General features: G+C 32.8%; 1 protein-coding gene across 3 annotated transcripts; it reads right to left on the reverse strand.

The window, feature by feature from the left end:
* Positions 1-682: 682 nt before the first annotated feature.
* LOC111706553 (uncharacterized) lies at positions 683-13,319 on the reverse strand. Of its 3 annotated transcripts, none has more exons than XM_023479448.1 (18): positions 12,216-13,319; positions 11,256-11,431; positions 10,789-11,037; positions 10,067-10,148; positions 9,663-9,736; positions 9,519-9,563; positions 8,674-8,891; positions 8,342-8,451; positions 7,120-7,190; positions 6,775-7,004; positions 5,381-6,723; positions 4,933-5,029; positions 4,303-4,409; positions 3,571-3,656; positions 3,110-3,231; positions 2,695-2,773; positions 1,138-1,192; positions 683-800 (listed from the first exon to the last, which is right to left on the reverse strand). In XM_023479448.1, the coding sequence occupies exons 1-18, from the start codon at positions 12,228-12,230 to the stop codon at positions 756-758; spliced, it is 3,204 nt and encodes a 1,067-aa protein (XP_023335216.1). In that variant the 5' UTR covers positions 12,231-13,319; the 3' UTR covers positions 683-755. The 3 variants fall into 3 exon arrangements, with proteins under 3 accessions (XP_023335216.1, XP_023335217.1, XP_023335215.1); XM_023479449.1 differs by having other exon boundaries at positions 5,381-6,639; positions 6,691-7,004; XM_023479447.1 differs by having other exon boundaries at positions 5,381-7,004; positions 12,216-13,318.
* Positions 13,320-13,868: the final 549 nt, after the last annotated feature.

The raw sequence follows: 13,868 nt of genomic DNA on the forward strand, positions 1-13,868 counted from the left end.
TAATATAACTGAACGTTTTTGCGAGTTTTTAAACCTGAATCAGTGGTTGATCCCGGATTAAAAATTTACTTTGGGCTTAAATGTAACTCACATCTTGTTAAAAGTGCAGACAAGTCAGATAATTTTTCTCTTTTATATTTTCTGTCTAGTTTTATTAATAGAAACATTTTGTGATTTTATACTCTTATTATTTTGATATAATAACTACAAATATACATTCAGAACAAGAAATTTACATTGCTTTCTAATGTACTGTGATATGCTTTCAAATTTATGCTTTTATGTAATCATTAAGTGTATTTGTTCTCAAATCATCCAGTTTTTAAAATTGTTTTTGTGATGTGTAGAATTTGATCAAACAAAGATGAAAATGACCAAGATAGGTCTTAATTTCAGATTCAGAGTGAAAAAAAACAGTTCTGCCATCTATTTAAGGTTTTAATTGTTTAAGGGAATCGAAAGTGGTTTTTGTAAATAGTTGTTGATTATAAAGACGTTGAAAATTTTTCTGTTTGTTTTGTATTAACTAGAACCTTGTAAGCGGTCAGGTCAGTACACAAAAATTAAACATTTTCAACATAAAAATGTTTCTTTCGCTCCAATATGTTAGGAATTTTTTATTGATGTCCGCACATCTTTATACAATATACATGTCTCAAGAGTCAAGATTAAAACTCGGATACACTTATTCGAATGGTTATTTTATTAAATATATAACGATGACTAGATGTACAAAATCTTGATTGGATTTCATCTCAGTTTGGAAAACTTATGGGTTTCTTATCACCTTCCTCCTCCTCCTTTAAAAATATTCATGAAAATGGAGGTTTTTTAAAAATAAAATTTGAATAGATTTGAATTTTTGGGGGATGCATTCAATTAACCTTTTTATCTTAAAATCAAAGAAAATTTCGATTTTTAAGATATCTTTGCTCACTGCAGAGTTTTTAGTCAACGCAGGTTTCTTGAAAACTCTGATTTCATTTTAATATTTCTTTTAAATTTTCAAAAAAAATTTAATATCTTTATCTAAGGTATTAAATATTTTTCTAAGATTTATAAGTTTTCCAAATATTTTACAATATTTTACATGTTTTTCTAACAGTTAACATTTTCTTAATAATTTGAATATTTTTCCTGATGATCTCGTTCTTCTCTTAAATACTCTGTTTTTCCATCCAGATGCACAGCCCTGAAGAACAAACATTAAATATAAAGTAATAAACTACATTTCTCATAATTCACGCTGAGCTGAGAACTTTTGCTTTGGATCGTTTGAGCTCGATATCCGCAGTGGGCATCTTTAAATATACTCAGAATTTTATCCAAATTTTACAATTTTAACTTATTTCCTGCTGTTGAATTGCTGAAGCTTTGAATTGGAAGCTAAGGTATGTTCACGGGATATCGAATAAACATTTAGTTCAAAAGAATAAGCGTTGATCTCGAGATATCCATAACACAATAGATCCCACCTCTAGTTCTTAACTTTCCTTACTAACTTAACGTTACAAAGCACGCACAATTTTGCGACTTAACTTTGACTTGAGATTGTGAGGAATTAAAAATCTGAACCTTAACTTGCAAAATTATAGTTTAGAAGTTTAAGTCAAATCCATTATTCATTATTCTAACAGTCTTTTTACTGCAGTAAAATGTAGGACAAGAGAAATAAATGCCTTACGAAGGTTAGACAGTACTTGTAACTCTTCAAATTGAAAGAATTTCAGTTTTTTCCTCAAACTTAATTTGATTTGTTTTGATGATAAAGATTCTAACCAAGAGCTCATAGGCGTAGTTAGGGGGGGGGTATTGGGGGTAACTACCCCCTCCATCACAAGGATCATTGCCCCTACAACTCCCCCCCCCCTCGATGGCGATTTAAAAAGATAAATCTAATTTTTTACAGATAGTTAATAGTTTAGTGACTTTAATGAAGGATATAAAACAAGAAAGCCGGAAGCTGGAAAATAAGAAAGGGAGCCTTTATTTGACAATTAGTTTGTTAATGCCATGATTTGATAAAATTGAAATCGATCTCGACTAAAATCTATAATTTGATATACATCATGAATGGGGTTGTATATCTATATCTAAATTTAGCTTGTCTGACTGTTTGTATTCAATAACCGTCAAAACGGCAGAACCGATCGGGCCCGAATTTTGTGTGGGACCTCACGTGACCCCAGGGAAGGTTTATGAATGATCAACATTTAAAAAACTGTCTACAGTTTTTATTTTTTTAAAATCTTTAATGTGCGAAAAAATATTATGAAATCCGCAAACGTTTTTTTTTGTTTTTGTACAATGAGAAGATGCTCAGAGATAAAGCCATAATTAAAAGTTGAAAAAGGAGATGAAGCCTAGTTGTCTAGATTTCAGAACTACCTCTATGCATGAGATAAACTTTGAGATATACTTTATTAAAGGGAATGTAGAATGTAGATGTATTTTCAAATGCCTTTAATGCATTTAAAAAGTAGTCAATAAAATTCACAAAGATTTGTCGGATCTGAAATGTATAAAATATCCATCCTCTTATCTTTATAAGATTGATTATTTTTTTTAAGCTCGAAAAACGAAAATGTCTTCAAAATTATGATTTTTTTTAATAGAAGATCATTGATATTACAACAACAATTATTAATTATCAATATATTTCTAATCAGTTATATACTTATCTGTTTTAATCACCTCAATTGATCCAGATTATCTTTTTTTTCTTCTGCCTCCAAATCGTCAGCTAGAACTAAACTTCGTCCTTCTCTTCGTCCTGTACTCGGAGAAAAGGATTCCAATTTATTTTAGTTTTTCTTTCAGGCCATTCAAAAAGGTTAGTTTTTAAATATTAAAGCGAAAATTTAGTCAAGAGTCTAGAGCAAAAGTGGCTACATGAAAATGGAGTAGATGCAAGAATTTTATATATACAAGTTGAGTATTATAAGCTACGAGAAACCAACAGGGGGGGGGAGGAGCATCTCATAAAATGATAAATATCGGTAATTTCAGTTTTAAGTTTTAAGTCTTTCCCCGTATAATGAAGGTTTCAAGAGCATTTATGAATTAATCAAGCAATTAATTCAATAACGTTTTGTTTGGTTTGGTATACCTGTGGATCCTCTACCTCTACTTGATCCTCTGGCCCTGCTCCCTCCTCCTCCTCCACTCCTACCAGCTCCACCTCCTCCTCCTATCCTACCAGCTCCTCCAACTCGACTGGAACCTTCATTTCTGCAAAATTTGAAATTCCGGAAATGAAAATATCTTTTTTTTGACATTTTAACAGTTCTTCGTAAAATGATTTTATGCTTATTTAAACAACTATTCTGCAGTGTGAGTTGACTACTATTAGATGACGATTAAACAATTTGGATTTTAGATAATATCATTTAATTACGACCGCCTAAAACATTAAAGATTTTATTTCAATTTTTGTGTGTGTTTTATTTTAACTAAAGTTTTTATAGTTTTTTTTTTTAGTAATTATTAGACTTCAATGTGACAATTTTAGTCACTTATTTTTCAATCAATCACGTTTCGAGCAATTATATCTGCAGCAGTGATAAATACCTGTATCTGTTACCCACGTTAGTAGTGATAACTTCCCGTTGATTATCAACTTGAGTGCAGACTAGGATTGGAACCTGCTCCTCGATCTAGGTTAGAAACTAATCTATAAGGAAAAGCCTTGATTCAGGGCTAAAGATAATAATATGAAGATTGTATGGAGCAATTTTTATTGAATTTATTATTAGATTTGTAACCCTAAACAGTCAAGTTTAAAGAGACCGCAGACCCTTTTTTTAGAGGCGCATGACCGATTCACAACATTGTCCGTTGTGGTTTCTGAGTAAAATGATTTGAGGATTTATGCTGCAGAGACAGTGAAAAAAATGGTCAGAGTTAAACATGTTTTAAATTACTGTCAACTAGAGTTTTAAAGGGTACCTCTGTAAATCGTAGAGGGCATTTTGTAAATGAAGGGCCATTTGAAATTATGGTTACAGTTACTATTGATATCATTGTACGTATATTTATTAAATTAGATAATTCTAAACGTCATGTTCAGAATAATATCGGTTACCAGCAGTGAAAAATATTTTTGCGGATTTACAATTTTTTTCATGGATTTTCAAAATTTTACGAAAATCTAAAATTTCTGGAGACAAATATCATTTATCCTATTTTGGTCACGGCAGTTTTCACCTAGAAATTGCTATTCATCATAACAAACAATTGTATATTGATACTTTCAAATGGAATTTTCAGAAAAATGTTGGTTTATTTTTATTTTAGTCCTACCTCTACACACTCCTCGTATGGAACTTCTTCACACTGTTCTTCAGGAGCCAGGTAGGGAACCTCTTTCACAACATCATTACAATCCTGATAGGAGGACGGAGAACATTCTGCCAAAACAAGGATTTATATTTAGAATAAAATTAGTTTAGATGTTTGGAAATGATCTAAAATTTTCTCATCCCTATATTTTTGCAACCTGATGTTACACCTTTCATATTTCAAACTTTTATTTAGCTAACAGAAATCATAATTTAAAATATTAAAGGTCTACGACAAAGACTCAATTCCTTTACCCTATTTACACCATATTATTTGTCTTAATATTTTTCATTTCCAGAAAAATGTAAATTGATTTATTTAAATTTTGATTTTGTTTCATTTTCTGAGAGTAAAAAAACTCACAAAACAAACATTTCGACAGTTGTTAAAGCTTTGAGTACAAAAAGAAAATATTCAGACATAAAAAGCAAACTTCTTTTCGATTTTTTTTTTTACATTTTTTTTCCTCTGAATCATGTCTTTTACCCAAAAGCTAAAATTCAGTAACAAAAAAACTTGGAAAAAGGGATCGTTTTTATTCACAAATATTTTTGTTTGCATTCTTCTGTTTTTTAATCAAATCCAAGGTTCCTATATCAGGGATTTTCTTGAGAACAAAGAAACAGTCAACAGCAGGTACCTCTCTGCACTTATTCACAGGAACTTTCTTCTGTTTTATAACAGGAACCTGAAACAGAAAACCATGTAACTATGAATAAAGATAATCTTTGTTAATGGGACTGCAGATTTAATTACAAATGGCTCTCTATTTGTAAACTTTCATGTTTCTCTGACCAAGAATTTAATAGATATCCTTAATTTTATTGCTGAAACCTAATTAGCAGGACACTTAGATGAAGTGTTCACTTGAATTTTCCAGCATTCATCTTTCAGCCATAGACACATAAGGAAATCCATGCCTGTCTCATGATGTGATAAAGGTTTAAAGGGAACCATTGTGAACAAGACATGCAACTCTACAAATGGGCGGTCACTTCAAATTGTGTCTTCAGTCCATTTAATTTGATCTGACAATTACCTTTCTGCACTCCTTTGTGACAACTGACCGGCATCCTGGGGGTGCTGGAAGCTCATGATGGGTTACACTATGCTCTTTATGCCCAACTGGATGTTCCAGAAGAAGCAGCTCGGGACTAGGCTTGTATTTGTTAATGTGACCATGAGGATGTTCATGATGATGTTGATCACCATGCGAATGTGTATAGTCATGTGGTTTGGAAAGATATTTATTTGTTCCTGGTTGGATAGTTGACAATGGTAGTGAATGATGATCTGGCAAGACAGGAGATAGTTGATGGATATGATGTCCTGTCACATCTGCTAGAATTGTTCTAGGATCATGATGATGAAGTTTTCCTCCGTGCAGAACACCTCCTAAAGGTTCATGATGTTGATGTAATGACGGCAAGGGTGTGGTTGGACTTGGAAAAATTACAGAGCCACGAAAGGTTTCTGCTGGAGTAACTGTTGCAGAGTTTGCATCCAAATTGAGATTATTTAGTGCAGCAACTAGTTGGGGATCACGGGCTAATAGCTCCATTACAGCTTGTCTTACATTTTCATTGTTTGGTTCTCCAGCATTTAATGTTGAAATGATAGGTTCGCCAAGTCCCCTAGTTTGTATCCCTTCAAGGTCTATAGTTCCACCGAGAACATGTTCTAATTCTGAATCAGATAACCCAGACAGAGGGGTCTGGATCTCTGATATTTGATTGGTGAATGATGTAGATTGTGGGCCACCTCTGCTGCTAGAAAGTCCAAATAGTCCTCCAACGGAACCTGAAAGGGTATTTGAGAATGCTCCTCGATTATTGTTAGCTAGTGAGTGCTGAAGGACGTTGCTGAATTGAGGTCCAGGTTCTGATTCTGGATCAGGAGAAGAAATAGGGTCTCCTTCACGCTTCTTCCTGCTCTTCTTGTCTTGATCCTGATCTACTGGTGTTGCATCAAAGTGGTCAAAGGTAATCTCCCTCTTTAGTTGACTATTAAACCTATGGACAAGACTAGATCTATGTGAGTCCAATCTAGATTTTGGAAGAGATTTCACTGTAGATGGATGTGGAGGGGATGGAGTTGAATGATGTATATATGTTGGTAAAGGGGTGGTATGATAGTAATCAGACGGTGAAGGTGTGGTAGAATGCTGGTAGCTAAGATTTGGAGTAGGATGGTTAGGAACTGCTGGAACTGGATTTAAATGTTGATTATTTGAATAATCAGTTTGTTCAGGAAGGTTTCTACCATCAGGATTTGAATGAGGGGGGAAAGGTGGTGTATGTGAAGAATATGGTGTTGTTGAATAGAATGGTCCTGGAGTTGGTGTTGTATGTGAAGAATATGGTGTTGTTGAATAGAATGGTCCTGGAGTTGGTGTTGTATGTGAAGAATATGGTGTTGTTGAATAGAATGGTCCTGGAGTTGGTGTTGGAACGTAATTTTTATTCTTATGTTTAGGAGGAGCTTGATAAGGTTCTGCTGGGGTTGAAAAAACGTACTCAGGATATGGAACTTTTATTGGTACAGGTACTCTGACTGGAACTTTAACAGGAACCTCTATATGCTTCTCACAGACATGCTTAACTGACTCATGGCACTCTTCGGTGTAGGTTTCCTCATCTACAAGCTCATAATCAGTCTCACACCTTTAAATTAATGAGAATTAGATTATATTTATTTACCATTTTAGGGGAAGAGCAGATCAAATAAATTCTGGAATTAGAATTGATATCATCCAGCGAATAACTTATTTTTGTTAACCTTTTCTCAAGTCTCTCCTGGCATTCTTGTTTCGGGACTGATGTTTCAACTGGTCTGCACTGCTGATCTATCTAAAATTATGAAAAATGTATATAGTCGTAAATCTCTGTTTGTTTGTTGGGATGTCTGATCATGACTCAGGTTTATGGGGAAACTTGGTAGAACTGCGGGAATATTCATAGCTTGGATGAAAAGTTCTTATTGGTGGATTGACTTTTAATGGGAAAACTCCAACAAAGCAATGTGTTTTCAAGCTAGTATATAATTATATAAGTCATATGCAAGAATGAATTACTTTTGATGAATTTGTATGAAACAATTAATCAAAAATATTACAGGGGCGTACGAGAGCATTTGTGTAAGAGGGGGCACATTTTGCGCGCATCAGCGCGTAAAAATTGCTTTGTGCCCCCTCTAGGCAACATTGTGCCCACCCTTAAAAACCCCTTTAAAAAAAACATCAATATAATTATGTAAACTATTCAATCATATACACCCTTCCATATACAAGTGATAATAAATTATTTATATAATTCTCGTAAGTGGACTCATCAGAAACTCCCTCTTAATACTCTGGTTGTACTATAAATTATTTTATGAAATATATATTTACACTGAAGGCAGTATTGATTAAAGCTTTCCAATGAAACTTTTTTAGTTAAGGGCAAAAGTTAGTTTTTAAAGTATTTTTTATTATACGATGTAATTATACTAAAATAAAAAACATGCATAATTTCAAGTGACCTCCGATGTACCACTAATGAAAGTAATGAATTTTCAGAATGTAAAACAAGGATATTTAATGCAATACTTGATCAGACAAAGCTTTGAAGGGTATTGTTGTAAATCAAAATTGAAATTATGTCTGCAGTCACTTTAAACCTCTCAATTGAAATGATTCTATATTAATTAAACTGCTTTGTAGGTTTGTGAACTTTAAAGAAATGAAAAAAGAAATTTACAAAATGATTTTTTTAAAAAGATAATGAAAAGCTTAAAAATACTACCTCCAAAATCAAGAATGTTTGGTTTTTTTCCAACAAAACTTTTCATTATTTTTTCGTTTGAAATACTATCGATCCAGAATATCAGTATTTAAACGGGCCAGGTTTCAAAGCCTTGTAGGGAAATGCAAGCAGATGTAATATTAAAAGAGCTGCGTACGCCCCTAAAAAGTAATCGGTTCTTTCAATATTGAATTAAATCAGATTGACATTTATACCTTTGTTTTGCACTGTTGATCTATCTCTGTTCTATACTTTGTGACCTGTACAGTTGTACAAACTGTATCAAAAACCTCTTGGCAGTCATCTCTTGTTCGTGTATCATATCCTTAACATTTGATTTTTTCTTCAAGTAATAGAAACCTTTTTTGTTCGACAATTTTCTCAAATACTGGCTAAATTTCAATTATGTACATTTCATAGACAGACATTTCTTTGACAGAACATTTTTAAGATAAGACATTTCATGAACAGGACATTTCATAGACAACGAAGATATTTTGAAAATAAGGGAAATGACTTGTATTGAATATTCCCAGTCATATTTTACCTGTTGTAGTACACCCATCTGGAGATCCTTGGTTTTGGTTAATTGCTGGAGCAGGATTCTGCCGTCCTTGTCTTCTCTCTCGTTCAAGCTCTAGGGGAACATCATCTAGAAGTTCAAGGATATCTTCAACACTTCCGGACTTTATTCCTTTTTTCTCATTCCATCCAACATGTCGGATGTCATCTGTTTCCTGTTTTTGGAACTTCCTGTCTCTATCCCTGGATTAAAGTGGATGAAGAAACCAAGATTACAAGAATCTTTTTCAAATTATCAAAAGTGAAGTGACAAATAATTGCTTTTTCATAAACTAGGCTATTAGAGTGCTTTGAGTCCCATTTCTCAGGAACACATTAAGCTTTAATAATTATTGCTTTTTAAGCCGCCATTTTTACTTTGTAAATCATTTAAAAATATTGCGAAATTTTTCGATTACATTTATGGATTTCCTAAAGGGGATGGCGGAGATGTCCTATTTGATGAGGGGGAGGAGGGGTCACTAGAAGGTCAAACACTGAATTCTTTGCTTCCATTGTACTGCCTGGGTTCCTAGCTTTCGTTTGATATGCATAAAGCCATAGTTTAAAAAACATTTTCTATTTGTCGTGGTTATTAGAGGTCATTAGAGGTCATTAGTGTCCAATTTTATTTTATATTTGGAAATTAACTCCCTAATTAGGCGTGCAGCCCAAAAATTGTAAGATTTGAACTAAAAATGAAGGCAGGGACCCCCCCCTCATCAAATAGGACATCTCCACCATCCCCTTTAAAAATCAACACGTTCACTTTCTACCGGCTGTTTGACAGATAAGCAAAATATGATAAATTGCATTTTTCAAAATACTTGCCTGAAGGGTTCGCTGATTTTTATTCCGTTCCCGGGATCTGGAAGCCTGAAGAACAATTAGATTATTGCAATTTACTTCTATCTTCCAGACAAGTTAACATGAACTCGAATACAATATATCGTGCTAAGTTGCTAACTAACTTACTTGCTCACATCAAATGAACCCTTCTTCTTTACGTACATTTCTCCAACCCTACGGGGAATATTGTCTACTAAAACCTAGGATTAAGAATGTACAAGTACAGTGAGAATCAGAAACCTGTGGAATAGGAAAATGACATATAGCAATACTTGAGTGATTTGATGTTGTTATAAAGCAATTAATTTTACTATTAAATTATTAAATCACTTATTACGTGTTTACACTGCACAACTGCTGTGTTTCATGTTCATCGAACTATTTAAAGCTTAATTCAAGCCTAAAATTCTGCAATTACTAAAAATGTTTAAGTTTTTTACAATTCAAAATAAATAAAACAAAAGAGATATTTTGAACAACGTTTTTGTGAATTCATAATGGGGGAAATTATTAAATTATGGTGAATAAACCTGAATATCATCTCCCTGCTGAACAACACGTATCTCAGGTCCACCTTCCTTCTGCTTTACCTCTATACCACCACCACCAGAGCTAACAGAAAACAATATTTTATTTGATGAAGAACAAAGACGTAGTTAGGAGAAGGCTAGAATATATTATTAAAAGTTTTTTTATGATTTAACATTTAAAAAATTGTTTGTTTAAGATTCTAATCTTCCAGGAATATTTGCCACAAACTCAAATTTTCTAATCCCTATATCTTTGCACCCCAATTGTACCTTCAATATTTCAAACTTAGATTTTTGATCTACCAGAATTCATAGTTTGAAATATCAAAGGTCTACGATATCGGATTGTAAAGATATACGAATTATAAAATTTAAGTTTGTTGCAAATTACCTTGTGATCAATGCCAATTTACTTGAGTTAATAAAGTTTAAAACATTAACAAGCTTTTAATATTTTTGCCTGGTTCTATTTATTTTGGTATATATCAGCTTTATTGTATATTTTTACAAAAGCATGAGGAAATCAATTTTACAAAAAGAAGTATGACTTTGATGTCGTCGAGAAATGCCTTAAGTTTTCATCTCAAATCTCGGGGGCTATTACCGGAATTAGAAATCGAAGTTAAATGATTTTTGATAGAAATAAGTGGGAAAAAATTGATCCGTGTTGTTTATTGTAATACAGAATGCTACTTTGAACTTTAAATTTATTTCTATTATTCCTGAGTGCACTGAGTAGATCTGCTTGCGTTACTTGTCTTCTGTGTGTGTTCTGACTGTTATCGTTTCCAACAGGTTCATTTTCATTCAAGAAATTAACTCCTTTCAGAGAATGATCACGGTTTTGTAACTTTTCAAACAGAAAATCAAAGTTTTTGATTTTCTTGGTTGAGTATTTGTCACCAATTATAGATTCATCACTTTCCTTCTCTTCAGTATTGTCAATATTGGAAATTGCATCTCCCAGTGCTCTGAAATTTGGACGTTGTTAATTTGAAGTTACGTAAAATTTAGATTTTGTTGTGGACCTTACTCTAAATTAAAAAAAAATCGCTCATATTCAACCAAAAAATCGCTCATTTGGCAGTCTTTCAACTTTATTGCAAAATACGTCTGAAATTTAAGATTAATTAGAGAAATATTTATATGAGATAATATTTTCATTCTTTTATGGTTGTTTAATGTTTACCTTAATCTTGACAATGAGATAAGCTGGCCAGTGTTTGAACCAGGACCTGGAGAAGGTTTACCATCAGGGCCTGGAGAAGGTGCGCCATCAGGACTTGCATCCGGAGAAGGTTTTGGAACTGCATCTGGGATACAGTTCACTGGACTATTTTGAAAGTAGGTGAGTATAAGGAGTGCCTGAAAATAGTAAAATATCTCAATGTTGTTTAAAAGGATTGTAGCCGAAATTTCAAGCAATCCTCCATTTATTTAGACTGGTATGCCCAACTCTGTCCTTAAAATCTTTGTCTGATCATCGATTTGTGTTTTTCTCGCTAAATTTGATTGTAACTTGTAGTGTGTAAAATATATAAAAAAACTCATTAAAATTACAATCTTTTATGTGAATAAATTAATAGTAATTCCACGTTATCCTTGTTGTTGGCAATCTTACATGCCACTTTTCAAAGAAAGGTCAATTGAAATTACTCTTCTATATCAATTTGTTTGGTTGTCCGATCATAACTCAGGAACCCATTCACAGATTAGCCTCAAATTTTGGTTGGCGAACTCGGATCTAATAGGAATGTAATTAGCTTGAATTTGAGATTCTAAGTTGAGTGAATCCACTTTTACAGGGAAAAATAGTTAAAATCTTAATTATAGACCAAGCGCGGGTAAACAGCAGAAGTAACTTTGGGTACCCTAGGTAACTCTAGTTAAATTATATTTATGTAAAGTTAGATGAAGGGATTCCAAAATCCACCCCCTACCCCCACGCTTCATGTACTTTTTGTTTGATTTTTATATAATTCCTGTTTTGTATTCTTTAAACATTTAAGGGCAAGATATATATCGAAAGATTATTATTCTTTTCTGAAAATCTGCAAATATTTTCCTAATTCAGGGGGGGGGGGGGTAAATTATCGTGAAAAATATTAACCCCTCGTGAAATGTGTTAAATATTTACAAATTAGCTTACCTGAATTATCATCATGGTTTGGTTAATGGATGTTTAACCAGATTTTAGTATTAATATTGATTAAACCAATTCATTCTGTTTAAAAGGAACCCCTTGGATGTAATGTTCTTTGTACTGTTACTGTACTAAGGAATTTAAACTGGTCAGGATTGTTAAAGCACCAGTGTTTATTCTGTAAACCCTTTATTCCATAACATTGTATTCTCTGAAAAGTTTAAATGATTAGATTGATATTTTCTTCTTCTCCGGAATCTGATCAATCTATAAGAATGTTAATGTTAAGATCAATAATGCTAAGATTGATTTTGTCGCTTTTTAAGATTTAAAAATGTTCAATTCTGAGTATTGTTTTCCTGCAATAGAAATACGTACTTCAATTTTTATAGAGAAATCACATTTGAAAAAAAAACAGTTAGTTAAAAACATTTTTCCTATAATTCAGGGTATCGTTGGTAATCGGGAATCGTCATCTGTGCATGGAGGGTGCCTTGATATTGAGATTACTCAGTCCCTTCAAGTAGTCTAGGTTAGGTTTATTGTGAAGTTTGAAGGGGTCGCACCTTAAAGGATATAATTCAAACCAAGAAGGCCTTGTTTAATTTAACATATTATAGGATGGATTTAGATAAATCAGGATAGATTTAAGTTGAAGCATAAAGGATATAAATGAAACTAGGAAAGGTTTAGATATATCAGGAAGGATTTAAGTTGAAGCATAAAGGATATAAATGAAACTAGGAAGGGTTTAGATATAGGAAGGATTTAAGTTGAAGCATAAAGGATATAAATGAAACTAGGAAGGGTTTAGATATATTAGGAAGGATTTAAGTTGAAGCATACAGGATCTAAATGAAACTAGGAAGGGTTTAGATATAACAGGAAGGATTTAAGGAGAAGCATAAAGGATATAGATAAAACTAGGAAGGGTTTAGATATATTAGGAAGGATTTAAGGAGAACCATGAAGGATATAAATAAAACTAGGAAGGATTTACGGAGAACCATGAAGGATATAAATAAAACTAGGAAGGGTTTAGATATATCAGGAAGGATTTAAGGAGAACCATAAAGGATAAAAATAAAACTAGGAAGGGTTTAGATATATCTGGAAGGATTTAAGGAGAACCATGAAGAATATAAATAAAACTAGGAAGGATTTAAGAAGAACCATGAAGGATATAAATAAAACTAGGAAGGGTTTAGATATATCAGGAAGGATTTAAGGAGAACCATGAAGGATATCATAAAACTAGGAAGGGTTTAGATATATTAGGTAGGATTTAAGGAGAACCATGAAGGATATAAATAAAACCAGGAAGGGTTTAAATATATCAGGGAGGATTTAAGAAGAACCATAAAGGATATAAATAAAACTAGGAAGGGTTCAGATATATCAGGAAGGATTTAAGGAGGATAAAAAGTATATAAATAAAACCAGGAAGGGTTTAGATATATTAGGTAGGATTTAAGGAGAACCATGAAGGATATAAATAAAACCAGGAAGGGTTTAGGTATATCAGGAAGGGTTCAGATTAATAGAAAGGATAAAGGATATAAATATCAGGATGTTTTTAATGAGGTCCATTATGGGTTTGATATCAACAAAACTTAAGAGTATTGAGAATATATCAGGAAGGAGCTTGTGACAGAACAT

This window comes from Eurytemora carolleeae, unplaced genomic scaffold, assembly GCF_000591075.1.
Source record: "Eurytemora carolleeae unplaced genomic scaffold, Eaff_2.0 scaffold702, whole genome shotgun sequence".
In the NCBI taxonomy this organism is placed as follows: Eukaryota; Metazoa; Arthropoda; class Copepoda; order Calanoida; family Temoridae; genus Eurytemora; species Eurytemora carolleeae.